The sequence below is a fragment of the Nycticebus coucang genome, chromosome 8, assembly GCF_027406575.1.
Source record: "Nycticebus coucang isolate mNycCou1 chromosome 8, mNycCou1.pri, whole genome shotgun sequence".
In the NCBI taxonomy this organism is placed as follows: Eukaryota; Metazoa; Chordata; class Mammalia; order Primates; family Lorisidae; genus Nycticebus; species Nycticebus coucang.
The window spans coordinates 27,746,757-27,766,280 of record NC_069787.1 but is presented as its reverse complement, the minus strand read 5'-3'; the positions used below and the strand labels follow the sequence as shown (position 1 = coordinate 27,766,280).

Below are 19,524 nucleotides of genomic sequence, written 5' to 3'. Positions count from 1 at the left end.
GGAATATTTGAGTCCTAAAATAAGAAGAGTTTGAGAAAGGACTAATGGTCCTTTTATAATTTCTTTCCCATCCATCTTTTCCCTCCTGTTCCCCTGTCACCATCCTATTTCAAGCCTTCATCACCTCATGCCTTCCACAGTGGCACCTTCCTCAGTCTGCAGATCTTTGCTTTAATTTGTCCTGCACATTGCCACGTGGCTAATCTTCCTCCTCCACCACTTTAATCATATAATCCCCTGTCATTCTTCAGTGTTTTTTCATCTGCTCCTCAGTAAGCTACAAACACACTTCATAACCACCCTCTCAGTCCAGGCCCTTCGGAAGTCTTCCCTGGAGTTGAGCTATAGCCTCTAAATGGTCCCCTAATTGGTCTCTCCCTTGCTTTTATTTAACCTAGTGTTTCCAAGAATATCATCCAAGCACCATCAGTAACATGCAGGATGATTTTTGATGCCACACACATACTTTTTTGTACAAAATTACTTTTAACACATCTCTAACACATTACAAAAATGTAAGTCATAGATCAAACTATGAATCCATGTACATTACTCCTTAGAATGAGAGTGAGCAAAAAAGTGGGCAAAGAGATAACTTCTTGGGGTGTGTGGATCTGTTGGGGCCTTCTTTCTATAGCACTTAGAACATCATCTCCAGTTCTCCTCCCAGGGGACAGTTCCACAAACTCTCCTCATGTGCCAGGTGGCTTACTGTCACATCCACATGGGTAACAAAGGAATCTCAGTGTTGGCAGAGGGGTGACATCGGCACCATCCTACCTCCTTGCCGTTCTCTCAATTGCAGGGGGCTGCACCTAGTATTGCAAAACTGCAGTGATTGGAAATCTTAATGCAGCTTTCTGGAGTGCCTCAATTACAAATGACAGGTAGCTCAACTACTGAGAAAATCTCATTCAATGTTCTTGTTTTATTTTATTTTTTAATTTTACGGGAACTTGATATTAAAAAAGGAACCATAGGCAGAAAGTGCTGAAAGAGGAAACAAAGAGGATGTTGGGGAGTGCTGTACCTAATGAAAGCTCTGTATCCACAAAATAAGTTGTGGCTTTGTAAATTCACTCTAAGTACATTTGAGGAACAATAAACCATAAAAGAGGTTACCGTGACCTTGGATTCTGTATAGCTTTTGAGATAAAAGGTATAAGTATCAGAACGCATTTGTTTGACTATAGTGTTGTTGACTGATTAAAAACAACTCATGTTCCTAGACCCCTCTGGTGGAATGCTGATGAGGGGCTGGCCTCAGAACAGTGTGCCCGATGAACTCTCTTAAATCAGAGATCCAAGTTGCTTTGCTGAAATGGAACACTAAAAGGTAAGTCTTTGTAACCATGGATGAATGAGGAAGAGCTACTGACACAAGGATTAAATTGCAATACATTGACTTTGCATTTATTACTTATTGGGTATGTATCTTAAAAGCATTTTGAAGATGCTCCAAATTCTACTCATTGAACAGGAGAATAACCTTTAAACCATTTACTATCAGTGAGATGTTTTTCTTTGAATATAGATATTATATTTTTCCTTCTTTCTTTCTTTTATCTTGCTCTGCTGCCCAGGCTAGAGTGAGGTGGTATCATCATAGCTCACAGCAAACTCAACCTCCTGGGCTCAAGAGATCCTCCCACCTCAGCCTTCCAAGTATTTGGGATGCCACATGCCCAGCTAATTTTTAAATTTTATTGTAGTGAAGAGTCTTGCTATGTTGTCCAGGCTTGTCTCGAACTCCTACCCCAAGCCATATTCCTACCTCTACCTCCCAAAGTCCTAGGATCACAGGGATGAGCCACCATGTCCAGCCTCATTATGTTTTTCTAATTGCTTTAAAGCAAATAGTTTATCTTAGTCTAAGCATCTTTTACATATAATAACGGTCAGGCTTTAGTGATTAAAAGCATGGGTTTTTCATCCTGAGATATCACCTAACCTCCATTGTGAGACTAGCCCACATCACAGTCTCAAAGCTGTAGATGCTGGTGTGGATGTCAAGAGAGTTAATTTGAGTATCCTCAAGTTAACCTGAAACAATAATAAAAAAATAATAAAATAATAAAATATGGTAGTATTTCCTTAAAAAGAAAAAAAAGCATGGGTTTTGGAATTAATAGACAAACCTTGTGACAATTGCTTATTTGTTATGTGACCCTGGGCAAGTTACTTAATCTCTTTAAGTCTCTGTTTCTCTGAGAAAAATAGAGATAATAATAGACCTTATTTCATAAAACTGTTTAGAGCTTGGGATGATGTACATGAAATACTTAATCAAGTATTTTATGTGAGATATTTTTTCCTCATCTGTAAAATAGATCAATAAAAGTAGGAATCAATATAGGGGAAGGAATACATCAGCCTCACTGCTCCACCCCTAACTATATTCTAAGAGTGCATGGTGAAGTTGGGTGTTAGCATAATAGATGATACTGCAATCCACAACTAAGGAATTCCTCCATCTCAACCTCCTACTCCTTCCTTTTCCCCATGGCATTCTCACTAACAGAGCTATATGAGAGTAAAGATAGCTACATAGGAGAAAATACTGCCTTTTAGCTGTGTAAGCACCTCTAAGATGAGTCTTTTTGGACAAGGACTGAATCAGAAAATGTGATGCAATCTCCAGGTCATAAGAGTGGACTTCTGGTTCCAACCTCTTAAATCAAGATGGCTCCTGGGCAGCTTAGTCTGAGGCAGTGGACCCTGTGCTCCTGGGAGTGTGGGGTAAGAAAAAAACTGTGGAGCCATCTTTAAGCCAGATTCCCCCAACCTGTCTTAAATTATTCCACTTTGGGTCAGGCACAGTGGCTCCTGCCTGTAATCTGAGCACTCTGGGAGGCAAGGTGGATGGATTGCCTGAGCTCACAAATTTGAGACCAGCCTGTGCAAAAGTGAGACCCCCATTTCTACTAAAAATAGAAAAATCTAGCCAAGCATGGTGGAACATGACTGTAGTCCCAGCTATCTGGAAGGCCGAGGCTTCCAGGGTTGCTTGAGCCCAAGAGTTTGAGGTTTCTGTGACGTATGATGAGGCCACGGCACTCTACCCAGGGTGACTCAAGTCTCTAAGGAAAAAAAAAAAGAAAAATTACTCTACTTTGTAAAATGTAGCCAAGTGAATGTTCAGGCCTCCAACCAAAAAGATGAACAACCTCTCCTTTCTTAGAGGCTTGGAGAGAGCTGAAGAATCATCACCTCTGTAGATCCATTTCAAAATGTGGAGTCTGTAGAACTGGGGTTGCCAGATTTAACAAATGGAAATATACTCACTTTTCAGGTAAAGGAGAACCATTTTTGCAGTATAAGTAGGTCACATGCAAGTTTTGGGATATGCTTATTTGTTGTTTTTCTGAAATTTCAAAGTTAACTAGGCATCCTGTATTTCATCTAGCAAATGTGTTTTCACCAGTTTTTTAAGGTAATTTGGTGATGGCTAATTGAGAAAGGCTTTAGAGAGATACTGTTGACATTTGGATATTTATTATGGGGGGCCATCCTGCATACCATAGAATATTTGGCAGCATCCCTGGCTTGTACCCATTAGATGTTAGTAGAAACCACTTCCCTTCCATTGTGACACCAATTATGTCTCAAGATTTTGCCAAATTGGAGGCAGGGTATGGTGTCTTATGCTTGTAATCCCACCAATTTGAGAGGCCAAGGTGTGAGGATCTCTTGAGGCCAGGAGGCCAAGACTAGCCTGGGCAACATAGTGAGACCCCCATATCTACAAAACATTAAAAAAATAAAATAAAAACATTAGCGACTGAGGTGGGAGGAGCACTGGAATCCAGGAGTTTGAGGTTACAGTGAGCTATGATCTTGCCTTGCCACTGCACTCCAGCCTGGATTTCAGAGAGAGACCCTAAAAAAAACTTTGCCAAATTGGGGGTGGTGATGGCAGTTGAGAATCACTGCTTTAGAGGTGGTGACAAAACAAAACTGTGAAGCAAATCAAGATGGTCGAGCAGAAGGTAGCACTTCTATCCAAATAATGATGCTACTTCCATTGCTCACTGTTTCCCCATATTCTGGAATCCTTCTCCGTGACGTTAGAAGCTGTCTAGACCTCTGTTTGAGAAGCCCAATAATGCAGTTAAAGTCCTATGGCGATTAAAATCACTAGAGAATCATTCAACTCTCTCTCAATTCACTTTGCCTTTCTACACAGCTTACCTAAAGTTATATGTGCCAATCATTTAGGCTTTTACTCAGATCTCTTCTTCAAAGAATAGCCAACAAACTATTAAACCAAATATTTACATTTTATCAGAGGCCATCAGTTTGTGTGGCCTAGGAGAACTTAACATTTGATAAATAAAACTCAGATAGTCAAACTACGTTACTTAAATGTACATATTATTACTTTTCTCTATCTTGTAGAGGGAGAAAATTAGAAACATTGGGAGATGAATTCTGTCCGTCAAACACTTCCACCTTCACATTTATCCTTCGGAAAAAAAATGCTGATCTTCCCTCCTATGGTGTTTCCTATCTGTAAAGTTTCCCTGCCTGAATATGTTTTCTTACTCCCTTGGAAAAAAACTGAAGCGACTTTCACTCTATTAACTTTGATTGTCCAGCAGTGATAATTAATTTTGTAGGCCTATCGGCTCCTGTAGTGGGAAAATTTCATTAGCAAGTTAAACATAACTTCGTTTCTTCATTGCTTTCCATATTTTGTCAGCTTTTAAAAAAGCAAAGGTTTTATAAAAGTTCCATTGAGCAAAGCAAAGATGATGTAGCTATATGGTTATATTGCTGTAGGGAAAGAAAAACCTTTGTTCTTCATTTTCTGTAAAGACTGCATGTTCTCAAATCTCTTTTATTCTAGCGTGCTTCCTTAAATCAGAACACACTGATCACTAGGAAGTCCCACCTTAAAGAACAACATTATAATCACAGGCCTTCATTATTGTAGAAAATATCTGAGCCTTCTCAGATTCTGATATTTGTATTTAATCAATAACCACATCCCTTTTGATCTGTCTTACCCCTGCAATTGCGGCTACGCATGTTTTATTGTGTAAGAATTCAATTGAAAGAGCCATTCATGTTTGCAGAAAGGATGATGTTTTATTATTGGTTATAAAGAAAAGAAATTTCACACTTTGTATAACCAACCCTTTCTGGTATAGCACGGTGAATTCTGAAAGTGAGGAACAAAGTTAACAAACCGTGGAAAGCACGGCCACAGAAAGACCTTGTAATATTCTGACCACATTGTAAAATAAGACCAGGTGATTTTTATGTCTCTAATTGATAAGCATTCACTCACATTTGAAATACGCAATCTTTATATAATTTGAGGGTATGTAGATTAAAAAGAATGAGGGAATGATGACCAAAATATTTAACCTCAGTGTGGCATGGGCTGACCTATAACACCAGGCACCATAGTGCTGGGATAGCCTTCTAGAGACACCTGCAGGGCCAGGTGTTCAATTTTTGGTCACTAGACCATCAGTAGGGTCCTCAGAGAGGGAGTTAGGGTGGCCAGGACATGAAGGAGGCACCAAAGAGCTCCAAGGGTACAAGTGTTTAAGAGCCAGTCTGGTAGTATTTTAGTATTTGAACAATTGGAACAGCTGGACCACTGTGTACCAGCTGGACTAAGAAGGGGAGGACTGTGGAGCAGTGTGGTGTAGTCAGAGAATTCGACCCTGCATTAGAGCTCCTCATACTGCCAGTTAACTCCCTGTGTGGTCTTGGGTAAGTCAGTTCTTGGGGCCTCTGTTTTCTCTTATGAAACATGAAAATGTTGGAGGAGAGCAGTCCTTGGTTCTCCTCCTATTCTAAGAATCTACTTTTTCTCTTCTCTATGATCTATAGGTTCTGTGCATAGAGGATAATAGCACTATCTCTCTGAGCTTCTGGAAAGCAGAGAGACGGAAATGTTTCAAAGAGGGTGTGGGATGCTGTCATGCTCTGTGGTTGGTGAACAACGTGATCGGCCAGCAGGAATGAAGCCAGCATTAGCAATGGATGTGCTGTGCAGTCAGAAGCAAGTCAAGAGCAGTTAAATACCTTTTTAGAAGCAGCCTAAAAATATATTTTTTAAGATTAGTAGTTTTCAATATTCGGGAGAATTTATATTGGATTAGAACAATGTGTTTGTTTACTACAGAAATAAAACACACATTGCTTTAGCCTGAAATTAACATGTAGTTTGGAGTTTTTTGTTGTTTCTCTTTCCCTCGACCCTCCCAGATTCCCTTAGTTTCCTATTTCATTTTTCTGTTTTTGTTGTTGTTGTTGTTATCAGTACATTATGCTTTTTTACATTCAGTGAGTATACTGAGATACATCCATGTGAATGTATGAACACAAATTGATGAGTAATGATGGATTTGACTATAGAACCATGCCTACAGGAACTAAAAAATTGCCAAGTAAGTTCAACCTAGATGTGTTTTCCTCACAAAATGTTTGTTTTAACTTATTTGAGTTAAAAATCATTTTCCATTTTATATCACATCTTTTTTTAATGGTGTCTAAAGAAGTGTTCGACATAATTATTAATTACTTTAATTATTAGAAAAGGAAAAAGTATGGTTCATGAAGAATATACAGTATTAGGAAATTTAGGGCTGAATAAGTGCCTACATGGTCTTGGGGGAGCCCATACAAATGATAGTTGAGTAAAATGAACTGATTCTGTTTGAATATCCCGTTTCTTACTGTACCTGACCAACAGAAAGGAGTAAAGTGAAGAATTGATTATCTGAGGTCACATAATTTCCATTTGTGCTTATTAGAATAAAGAGCCTTTCAGTAACACATTAAGAATATGCATAACCTGTTAGGACATAGTCATAGACACGTAATACTACGGTTTAGAATTGCAGTATTCTTTTGAAGTACACCATATTCAAAATTCACTGGAGATATTTTAGAGACATCTGTTGTAATTACAGGAACATGGTTTCTAATTCATTTAATTCCCTTTCCTACCTAAACTGTACCTATAAGTGAATTTTAAGAGACTGTATAAATAAATTTTTAATTATAAAATAATGTTCTACAATGCATTATTAATAATAACCAACAATGCATAATGTTTATGCATGAGTCCATTAGAAAGATGAGCTAATGTATGTCAATGCTAAACAAATGCATTAATTTGTCCTGAATTTGTGAATGGGGTTGGATCTGTGAGGTGAGCTGATGAGCACAGTAACACAGAGTGGTTTAATATGCTATTTGAGGGTCAAGAAACATCTTGTACCTACGGCATTTAAGAGGTATTTAAGATTTGTTCACCCACGTGATCAGGAATCTTATTTTTCAGCGAGCCATGCGGTTGTGAAATTTGGACTAAGATCATTGAGTTGACAATACTAGCTTTCCCAGACAGGTGCAGAATAAAATGGCCTAGAGCATCCAAGAAATGTGTACAGTCCTTACATTCCAGCACATGGAAACACAGTCTTGTAATAATGGAATTTCCCACCGTGGCCAAAAGGACTGTGGAACATGGTTATGCTTCATTCTGTTAGCGGTAACAGATTTCTGAAATCTCCATGGCCAGCTCCAGACACTCGCTGGTCTCATGGCAAGATTCAAAAAGGCTGCAGTCCATGTCACAATTGCAGTTGCAATCATTCCGAGAGTGGTTTTCATCTGCGGTGTGGTGGTACCGGTGAGAAGGACAACACAGGTTGGTACAGACTGTTTCACACATGTCGGGGAGCATCAAAAGACAGTCCCAGAACTGACAAAACAGACAGGTGAGGATGAGGGAGGCACACTCCTCTGTTTAACGAAGCAGAAGGACAATTAATAGTGGCACATCTGGGGGCTTCTGTGACGGGCAAGCATGCGTGGGGCCTACTTGATAACTTGAGAGCCCACTCCTTAATTATTTATCTGCATTAGGGGTGATGTACACCATTCTCTCCACCTCCCCCACTCCCCAGGCCAGTACTCACTCTGTTTAAGTAATTGCTTTATTAACTTCCTGAGCATTTTCTATTGATTCGACATAATCTGGTTATTTAAAGTGCTGTCACTTTTCTAAACTCCTTTATTTACTTTGCCTAGAGAGGTGCTGGGAAGCCACACAATTAGCTGTCTGTCTGGAAACCATACAACCATCTGAAAAATAACAGGGCCTCTCCAAATGCAGGAGGCTTAAGGAGCAATTAGAGTTGGGGCCAGGGAGAGATGGGTACAAATGCCCTTCTTCTCATCACCAGGCTTGGCTATTTGTTCGACATGGATTCCCATAAGTTCACCACGCCCACATTCAGATGCAAGCAAAAAGCACATTTCAAAACTTAATATAAATGCTTTTTAAAATAATCACATCTTTGGGGTTGTGTTTTATTTTTAATCCCTGTTTCCGTTTTCCTCAGTTATGTAAAGCCTCGATTTTATAGCAAGTTGTTTAAGTGAAATGCGTCATCACTTGCCTAAGAGGTTTTAAATCTTATCAATTCTCTTCAATAAAATTGGTTTAAAAATTTACTATGCAGACTTGTAAAAGTCTGGAAAGTATCTCTAAGGCCTTGAAGGTAATTGGTAATTCTAGCCGAACAGCTGTGATGGGTTATAGATTATTGTATTTTTTGTTTCCATAAAGGGAATTAGTTAGAAGAAGTAGCAGTTCTCTTGTTAAAATTATAACTTTTCTCTCTTTCTTTAAGTTAAAGTCTCACAAATGTGTGAGTGTTTCATAAAAGAAGGGGTATGTGTTCCTGTGATATAGTATCCAATTAATTAAAATCAGTAATCTGGAGATTATTGATGGTTGAAAGTACCATTTGAAGATGAATTGGGAAGAAGTTCCCCTCCAGATGGACTTTCAGTTGATTACAGTGGACTGTCAAGGATCTACTTTTTTCACAATGAGGATGCTGATTACATTTTGGTTTTCAGACTTTAGTCAAAGGAGTTGGAGTCTATTGAAGCCTGCAGAAGAGATTTTGCCCTCTGTGTCAAATGTGATAGTCTAGGTCAGTGGTTCTTAACCTTCCTAATGCCGCAACCCTTTAGTACAGTCCAAAGCGGTTGTGACCCACAGGTTGAGAACCGCTGGTCTAAGTGCTCTTACAGCCCTTTCATTTACTTCAAACAATACTTTCTGGAAAATTCTTTTTCTGTCATTGTTTATATACTTATTAATCTTTAAGAGAAAGAAAAACATGAAAACATGTTCTGGAAAGGAACAAGTAGTTTAAAGAAAACAAATTCAATATCTTATAAAAAACACTACATAAAGTTCTAAACTGAGTCCTGAATGTGGGAAAATAGACATTGTCCTTCCTCTCTCTGTTTCTCTCTGTCTCTCTCCTCTCCCCTCCTCTTCTTTTCCTCCCAAAAAGGTGGCGGTAAGGAACCACACTGTGACTTTTATGAACACTATAATTGCCATATAGTGCTGCAGGTGCTGTGGCCATTACTCAGTATTTATAATCCAGGCAACATAATTCACAGTACCTCTCTGGTGTACATACTCATCTCTTTACCAAACTTGGTGTATTTTTATTCACTTAGAGCCAGCTTCTAGCATTTGACCAACTCACTCATATCTCACAAGTCACCACAAACCACCCACAATAGATGCAGGAATAAGTTAGTAATAGTACATAGACTATTTTGCCTAGGCTTTTCTGAAAAGGGACAGAGACATGGGGTTTACAGCTCCACCAAGTCTTACCAATGCCAAGACAGCTACTAGAGGAGGTGTTCAATACAAAATATTCCAAACAAATATCCATGATCTCTCAGGCTGGAGGCTCAAGAGACTTAGGCTTATAATCATAGAAAAATGACTGTGCTGGATCCTATCCTTTATACATGCAAGGTTGAAAGCTTGGTTTGCAGGAAAGCAGGGTAGGGTGCAGGTGACTTTGAGGATAAGAGCAGGTGTTCCCCTATTAGAGTGTGAAGAACTTGTCTGTAAAATGACCTTATATCTTCCCGAGGGCATATAACCTCTGGGTCAGTTCATCTTGCCAATATTTCCTTGAGTTGGCAGACTATGGAGGTCTCCACTTCTGATGGATACCATAGATTTTTTTTTTTTAAGTTTTGGCTTAATCCTTTGGCCAAATTGGCATTTACTTCCATCCACCTCCCTATTTTGCCCTTGAGAATACAAGCCTTTTTTTTTTTTTCTGTTTCTAAGTCAGTCCTTTTTATTTGCCTTTTAAAGGCAGAGCCTCTTGCCCAAAAAATACATGGTAAAGTTAATGAATTGAAAGCAGATTTTTCCAAACTTTCAAGTGTGTCCCACACTTTTCCTAAAAGGCGTATTAAAAGATTCTACATGAGCAGGCAAAATCGTTTTGCATATGGTCAGTTTTTGTTTGCACAAAAGTAATACAAGCAGTTCAGGCAAAAATTTGCAACTGTTTGAAAAGAGCTTCAGACTCCTCCTTCTCTTGAATGAGTATATATTTTCCTTGCCTATATTGTTTCCTGGCATTTTAATGTTTAGTAAACATGATATTCAAGCTCATATCCCATGATTAGCATCTCTTCTCCTGGAACATCCAAAAGAATATGACTTGTCGCCAATTTTGAGTTTTATGTACCTTCTGTATTATGGCTCTCTCTGTTTCTCCATCCCATAAACCTGTCCCTCTGCCATTTCGCGCTTATGAATGGCTCCTGAGCACCCAGATGAATTTGCCACAGATCTGGGCATCATTCTTGGTCATTTCTCTTTTCCTCAACATTTCCTCCTTATCTAGTTCATCTAGTCATCAATCCTGCTGACCTTGCCCCCCATTTGCATTTGAAATCTGCAAACCTCTAATGACCTCCAATGTCTTTGTCTTAGTCCTGGCCACCATCAGCCGTCACCAGGTCAATAGTGTCTAGGACACTTTGGTTCCACGTGAACCCACTTCAAATTCACCCACTCTTGAGGTATTTTTAATCCTAAATTTGAACAAGTTCCTCTCCCTTTAAAATCCCAAATACTTGCCATAGTCTGGCATCCCCTGCATAATTGGGTTCCTGTCTATTTTTCTGACTTCTGGACCCACCTTACTCCTTACTCACAACACTTTAGAGACAATGACTAAACTTTAGTATTTGGAAGGCACTGGCTCAAGGCCTTAGTACATGCTGTGCCTTTTGCCTCCACCCTCCTCCACCCCAATTTTACTCCTATTTAAACTTGTGGGTGTTTAATTTAAAACACCTTCTCTCTAAAATCATATCTCGCTGAAATCATCACAGCATCCTGTTTTTCTCTTCACCTCACTGACCATGGAAAAGCATTAAATCAATGTGTTAGTTTATTATCTCCTCCTACTAGACTCTAAGTTGTAGGAGGGAAGAAAACCATATCTCTTATTGAATGAATAAGTCAATAATGAATGAATCTGAGAAGTAAATATTAAGATCCCGATTTTTCACATGAAAAGACTAAGGTTTGGAAAGAGATTGTCACTGGCTGTCATATGTCCTCCCAACTGTAAGGTAAGGAGGGCAGGGATTCAAATCTAAGTCTTTCTAGATCCAAAGCCTGACTCTTGATTCTACTGTTGTAATGTGCAAACTGTTGCACCTAAAATCAGTCTATAGCCCTCTACATTTTAGGTGCATTCTGAAATGACCCTGTGTTGACTGCTATTATTATTCCTGTTAATAGTTGAGGAAGTGTTGGAAAGTTTAAGAGACATGCCCAGGAAACATGGGGTGTCACAGGGGCTGAAAGGTGAACCAAGACTGGCTCCTCCAGGGCTTTTAACTACAAAGAGGACCTGCCCTCCAGAACAGTCTTCCTTTCTTTTTGTCACTTTCCTCTCCACTGTCTCCTCCTATCCTGCTCTTTGCTACTACAGTCCTGAGACTGGCAAAGTGTTTTCCATACTCCCTTAGGGGCCTGTGGCTGTATCCAGCCAATAGGAGGCATCAGGAGGAAGCAGGGGGAGGGGAGGAAGGGAAGGCTCAAGCGCTTCTCTTCCCTCCCTGTGCTCGGGTTGAGTCTTAGACAGTGGTATTTCCTTCTTGTTTGTATGCCTCTCTGAACAGCTCTTCTCTCTGTGGCCCTGGCTAATGCCAGTGACTAGTAGCCTAATAATGGCTAATTACTAGTGTCTTCTAGTGGTCAGGGGACAAAGGGCAGAGATGGGGGAGACTACCTGGTGCTGATAATTCTGGGTAGCTCACTGTTCACTGAATTTGGCTTTTCTGCTCTTCTGATAGCTTTCACAGTGGTTCTCAACCTGTGGGTCTTGACCCACAGGAACTGTATTAAAGAGTTGCGGCATTAGGAAGGTTGAGAACCACTGCTTTATAACAAGCTGTGCACATGTTAAATCTTCTCTATGGGACCACCTGGCATCCAGTATGGGCTCTAATCACCACTATCAGAGTGCCCACATGGCTCTCCCACTCCTCAAACCTGGTGAGGGAAGGTTTAGGATGGATCATAGCCCCGCAGATCACCCAGCCCATGGTGGCATTTTCTGTAAGCAGGAAGCCAGGAGAGAACCCTCTTCCTTGTTTCATCTCCTTTTCTCCCCACTCGGTACCTTTAGGACATCTAGGCTGTGATGTGCTAACTGATATCTTAATGACACTGACGAATTAAGGCAGCTTCCAGAGGTGCTAAATGTGCAACTGGGAATTGGCTAATTAAGAGGAAGCATCTGTCTCACTAGAAAGGATCATTTTAATTGTGGTGGAAAGGACACCACAGCAAGAAGGTTCCACAGGTGAGCCTGAGGGCAGCCTCATGCTTAGGGTGCTGGACTCCCTGACTCTGCCCTCCCAACTTTTTGCTGGCCACCTTGGTCCCCATGATTAGGAGATGGGACAGAGGACTGGGCATTGCTTGGCTCCAGAAACACACCTCCTGCTACCTTGGGGATCATTATCCCAAGTGATCCCGCATAAACCACAACCCTCCTCCTCCCCCAAAACAAATTAAGAAGGGGAAAAAAAAAAAGAGGCAAAATCAACCCTGGCCCAAACCTAGTATTTTAATGAGTTAATGAGCTATCACAGAGAATTCGACATCATGAGATTCACAACCTGATAGCTCCCACTGATTACTAAAAGTTTTTTGCTTAGAAGTATAAAAACCGGCTTCTACTCTCCCTACATTAAGTTCTTAAAAAATATGTCTGTAATGTAGAATGGGAATAAATAATGTGTGACTGAATGCCTTTCTCTACCTGGGGTATCATCTCTGATGCTATCAATTTTAATAGCTACTTAAATATGTCAAGATCTATTTAAGTTCAGACAAGCACAACTAACATTCAAGTCAGTTCTTTAGAACTAGAATGACTAGATTTGGTTGATACTTAGTAAATTTGTGCTTATGTTTTTTTCTGAGCAAATGAACTGAAATAATTATAAAATTGAAACATTTTATAAGGTGACACTCCTGCATTTAATTGTATGAAATTTACAGTGTAGAAAATGTAATCATTTTATTCAGTAGTCCATGATGTAATTAAGACTATTCTTTTGAGATATCTTCTATTTATGATTTCCTCTTCCACCTGGATGAGATGTCTCAAATTCAAAATTATACGTCAATTAGATACATTCTGAGGACTGTTTTTTTAAGGGGCCTGTTTTCTCATATCATGTGTATTCCTGATTTTCTTATGCACAGATGCTTTTGGAATTGGAATATGGTAGAAACAGAAGCAGGAACACACATAGTTCTCTGGACCTTTACATTTTCTTCAGGAAAGAGACCACACACGATGAACCACAATTTAATAATAAAGTAATATTGTAGCACATAGTGTGTGATGTGCAGTAAAGATCCTTTTAAATTCCCATCAGAGCACACACCATGAACTGTGCTAATGGATGTAACACATTTTACAAAATCTGCATGTGTGAGGCTTTTCCATCCTGTTTTAAGTGGGGCAATGTATATAAATAATAGATATTAGCAATTAAGCATCCATTCCTATGCACTCATTTATACATTTGAAAATAAATTAACCACAAACTACATGAAAGTGGATGCAATCTTCCTTTTCCCCTTCTGTTTTCCCTGCTGTTCCTGAAAGATATTTCTGTATTTATCTCAGTACGAACAATGACCCCACTCTCAATTTCTGCATCCTTAAATTAATTACTATCAAAGAATTCTCTAAAATGAAGTGAGTCTGACTTAACTCTTGATTTCCTTGATGTTTGCTGTTTAGGGTAATGAGAGCTTCTTATCACTTTTTGTGGGTCTTAGTCCAGGTTTTTTACTTTCTTTTTTACCCAGGTACCAAAAGCTCTTGTCTCACTGGGGAGGCATTTCACATGGGGGGCGTTGTGAAGAAAGGATGGCCTATTCCCTATGCCAGTCATCTACCAACCTGAATTTCCTGGTCGTGGTGGCCTCCACTAAGTCTTTCAGAATAACAGCCCAGTTGATATCCTCATGAATATCCTTTGCTCTTTGAACAGAGAGTGTTCTGCTATTTAACAAAAAAACTTTTTTTGCACTAGGCTCTTTAAGCAGAGGTCCTCAAATATTTTAAACAGGGGGCCAGTTCACTGTCCCTCAGACTGTTGGAAGGCCGGACTATATTTAAAAAAAACAAAACAAAACTATGAACAAATTCCTATACACACTGCACATATCTTTTTTTTTTTATTAGTATTAGATCATAGCTGTGCACATTAATGTGATCATGGGGCACCATACACTGGTTTTATAAACAGTTCAACACATTTTCATCACACTGGTTAACATAGCATTCCTGGCATTTTCTTAGTTATTGTGTTAACACAATCATTTTCTGTGTTCACTAAGTTTCTTGTAAGATGCACCGCAGGTGTAATCCCACCAATCACCCTCCCTCTGCCCAACCTCCCCCCCTCTCCCCTCCCTCTCCACCTTCCCCATATTCTTAGGTTATAACTGGGTTATAGCTTTCCTATGAAAGCCATAAATTAGTTTCATAGTAGGGCTGAGTACATTGGATACCTATTCTTCCATTCTTGAGATACTTTACTAAGAAAAATATGTTCCAGCTCCACCCATGTAAACATGAAAGAGGTAAAGTCTCCATCTTTCTTTAAGGCTGCGTAATATTCCATGGTGTACATATACCACAATTTATTGATCCATTTGTGGATCGATGGACAGTTGGGCTTTTTCCATGACTTAGCAATTGTGAATTGGGCTGCAATAAACATTCTGATACAAATATCTTTGTTATAATGTGATTTTTGGTCTTCTGGACATATCTTATTTTGAAGTAAAAAAACAAAACGGGAACAAATACAATAACACCACTTCATGTGGCCCGCGGGCTGCAGTTTGAGGACCCCTGCATCAGTGCCGTTTGAACGGAGCAGTCATCTTGGCCCATCCCTGAGAACACAGGGTTCAGGTGTCATGCTGATTGGCTGGCCCTCCTCATTGTCCCAGTATCACTGATAGGACAGATCACAGTGGTTCTACGGGGACCCTATGTTTACTGTGTGGATATGCGGTTGGACAATTAGGTCTATGAACTCATCTTAGAAAAAGTGCTACATACCTCATTGCTAATTAGCACTAAGGTCACCAGATGGCCAAAGGGAATACTTTGAAGGTTACCATAGTGATATTTAGCAATGAGGCATGTAGCCTTTTTTCTAGGATGAATTTGTGAACTTAATTTTCTGACCTTAAATGCACAACAATTCCTAATTCTGGGACTGTTCACCCAAATACCCAAGATGAACAACATCCATGCATCCCTGGTACAATTTGATAAGATGCTGTCCCATCAAAATGTGTTTGCAGAGAACTCTCCTGCATGACCTGTTCCCCTAGACTGGCATTCTCTTCCACCAAAGCTAGAGAACTAAGCACCAGCCCAAATTCAGTGTCACAACCCGATAGTCTGCAGGCCGAAGTTGGCCCAAAGATGTGTTGCTGGGAGGGTCTTAGGATTCCTATAATAAACAGAATTAGTGATCAACAGTGGAAAACACAGAAATTTAACGTAACACTCCTGGTCTCTTGCTTTCTTGGACAATTTCAAACTCTAGCAACTGTGGGCCTACATTTCCTTCTGGCAATAAACAGCTGGGGCTAAGTTGAGGTAGTGACCTATAGATGAGGCATATGCTCTTCAGCTGGCTACAGTCCTCTCAAAATCCCTACTGTCTACTTCCATTTACTTCACTATTCACATTCTCTGGTGGCAAGCACAGGCAATCGAGTCTGCAGTTTCTGCTCGAAAGCATCTGTGACTACTTGTGCATAAGGTACCACGTATACGTAAAACAAGTGTTAGAAATCTTCTCTCCTTTTGCTTTCTAAAATTAATCATAATGAAAGCTGAAGCTACTGTGTGTCTGCTTTTGTACTAAGTGCTTTTCACATGTTATTTTATTTCATCCTCAAAGTACCCCATGATGTGTTACTAGCCCCATTATATTACTGAGAGACCGATCGAGAGATGGCAGAGAAACTTGTCCAGAGTTATGTAATTAATAAGCTTTAGAGGCAGGGGTTAAACTGATACGATTCCAAAAGTTTATTTAATTTTTTCTTATTTTCAAAAAGTAAATATTAATTTAAATACAGACTAGAAGCAATACCCTGTTACAGTTTGTTTTAAGAAATTCCAGGCTTTATGGGCAGTGCCTGTGGCTCAAGGAGTAGGGCGCCGGTCCCATATGCCAGAGGTGGCGGGTTCAAACCCAGCCCCGGCAAAAACCAAAAAAAAAAAAAAAAAAAAAAAAAGATTTAAAAAAAAAAAAAAAAAGAAATTCCAGGCTTTCTTTAAGTGCAAATATAGATGATAGTGAACACTATAATATTCTTGAATGGTTTATGTCTCCTGTGAAGGTCACTTCAAAGTCAACTGGAGTAAAATTCCATGTCTTGGTGTGGAGTTTATGAATTTGAACTTGATTGTGCTGATCATGTAGCACCAAATTGATTTGAAATTGGCTTTACAAATGGAACATACCCTTATTATCATATGCAAGGATGGTTTGAACTAGGTTTGCACTAATCAGGATGTTTAGGAAGTGAACCTAGAGGAACAAATCCTTTTCCATAGATTGCTGATGTATAAGCATCTTAATATTTGATACTATTTATGTTTGTATTTTCTAGAATTTTAATACCATTCTACTCTAACTTCTTTACCTTGTCTATGCCTAGAGACACAGGTTTAGTAGTTCCATATCTGAGACAAGAAAGAAGTTTGCAATTTTTCTTTATCCACTTCCTAGCCCTATAGCGAGAATGATTATGCTCTACTCCAGCTATTTAAAACATGTTACCTCTGATTCCCAGCTTTGAAAACAAACAATCTGCCAAGCACCTCATAACTGCAAAGTGACCTTGACATGTGTCATTCACCAGGGTTTTCAAATTGAAGTCTTCCTGTTTAATATTCATAAAGACTTTTTTTTTTCCTAACAGCATATGCGACGATTTTACAAGGGCTGGGGGTTGGGGAGCTTTATTTAGAGATGGGTTGAATTCTGAGAAACATACCATCAGTGTCTCTCTCATGAACTGAAGTATCAGTTTGGAGGTAGGAAAATTTCGTTTGGCATTCTTCAAGGGAGGACAGTGATGTGCTGGATTCGGACAGTTTTTTCTCCTTGGGGGTTTCCTTGGCTGGTCCATCTGTGATACTGAATTCGGATACTGAAGTTATAACGATAGCATTAATGGGTATCTCGTCTGCATGTTTTTCATTTGTGAGTTGCATATCTAGACAAAGAAAAAAACACATACACAAACCTACTGTAGTTTACATGACCTACTGATCTAACAATAGACACTTACAGAAAATTACACATTCTAGACATTCATAAGAATATTACTAAAAAGAAATGAAGTATAATACTATTGAGCAAGATAAAACTATAAGAAGACTAAAAACTATACGAATAAAACTATAAGAAGTTAAGAATAGTTTTATAAGAATATAAAGAAATATACATAAGAATATAAGAAATATATATAAAGAATATAAGAAAACTATAAGAATAGTTTTATAAGAATATAAAGCTATACGAATAAAACTATAAGAAGAGTATAATCATTATAAAACTTTATATACATGACAAGTTTCATTCATCCTAGTCATTTCTAACACTTATTTCTACTATTTTTTGTGTGCTGAGTAGGGAGAATCAAGGAATTTATGTTTATTCATGAGGATCAACAAAATCTCATAGTATGTCGTCAGCAAACTGTCATAGTGTATCATGGATTGCAGAAGCAGGGAAAAGGTTTCATATGCTCTGCAGTACCACTGATTAATTTGCGTAGTCTTGATCAACTCACTTTATTTCTTTGTTTCTACAAATCTCAGTTTCCTCGCCTGTAAAATAAAACTAGGTATAGGTGAATAGCCTATAAGCTCATTCCTACCTCTGTCCTCAAAATATGTCAGTTGCTACCCCTTTCTCTGCATTGAGATTTGTTGAGTCTGTTTTCAGGTGGTCATCTATAGAGCTTTAGGGGTGTACTTCTTGGGAACATGCTATTTCCATATAACTGGCACAATTGTTAGAGATGTTCAGGGAATTTCCAAAAAAATCCTCGAGTAAGATTCTGGTTTGAAGAGGCTTAAAAATGGCTGAGAAGGCCCAGGTGCTTTATACCTCCTGTACAGTTGGCCCCCCATACTTGTGGGCTGTGTATTCCTGGATTCGACCAACCTCATATAGAAAATATTCAGGCCCTTCCATCAGCAGAGTGGTCTCTGTGGTCAGTTCTCATATAGAGCAACCCTATCCCCCCTGTGCACATCCACTCCTACTGCCACTGGGACATTGAGTGGTGATTGCAACCCTACTGGCATCATGGCTTCCAAGGCCAGACCTGCATGGGAAGGTGGAGTCTCTCCCCTCTCTTTGTGGCACAGCGACACTGCTGCTGCAGAAACCAGGAGAGCCTGAGAACAGAGTGTTTGGGTCTATTAAGGGCACACTTGCACTGCAACCACTGCCAATACCAGCCTGCACCACTTGGGACTCAAGGGATCATACCATCACAGCTACCACCATCACCATACCACACCAGCATCCCAGGGACCTAAGAACTCATTCACCTGCCCAGCCTACCACTGTCACTACCTGCACCCAAGCAAGCTACTTAGAGGTCCAAGAATAAGACCACTGGTAACCAACAAGACAGTTGTCAGTGTACACTGCCATAAGACATGGTCAATCCACCTATGCCACTACTGTGAACTAAAGACTAGCTTACTGGGTTCCTATTTTCTCAGTCCCCAGAACAACTTCAACCTAGCCTTTACTTACAACTGCATACTAACCATCTGAGGAAATCACAGGAAAAACTAGTACTATTTATATCCACAGAAATCAGACAGAGACTACCCTACTGCACACACCCAACTCAAAGGCAAAGTACCCTACCCAACCAACACCACAGATGTATCTTCAGGAAAGAGTGCTCCCCTACAAGAGTAAATTCAAAAATAGAAAGTAGCAAATGTTATACTATACCAGATGTGCAGACATCAATGTAAGGATACAGGAAACATAAAAAAGCAAGGAACATCTCCAATGGGATGCAATAATTCTCCTGCAATATAT

At 39.5% G+C, this 19,524-nt stretch overlaps 1 protein-coding gene across 1 annotated transcript in view; it reads right to left on the bottom strand.

Moving 5' to 3' along the window:
* Positions 1–7,510: 7,510 nt before the first annotated feature.
* The window catches only part of MDFIC2 (MyoD family inhibitor domain containing 2), a 122,628-nt gene continuing 110,614 nt past the window's right edge, over positions 7,511–19,524 (bottom strand). The window contains exons 3-4 of the mRNA XM_053599538.1: positions 17,447–17,668; positions 7,511–7,770 (exon numbers count right to left, since the gene is read on the bottom strand). Of these exons, the coding sequence (XP_053455513.1) occupies positions 7,511–7,770; positions 17,447–17,668 (482 nt within the window). The remainder of the gene's footprint in view (positions 7,771–17,446; positions 17,669–19,524) is intronic.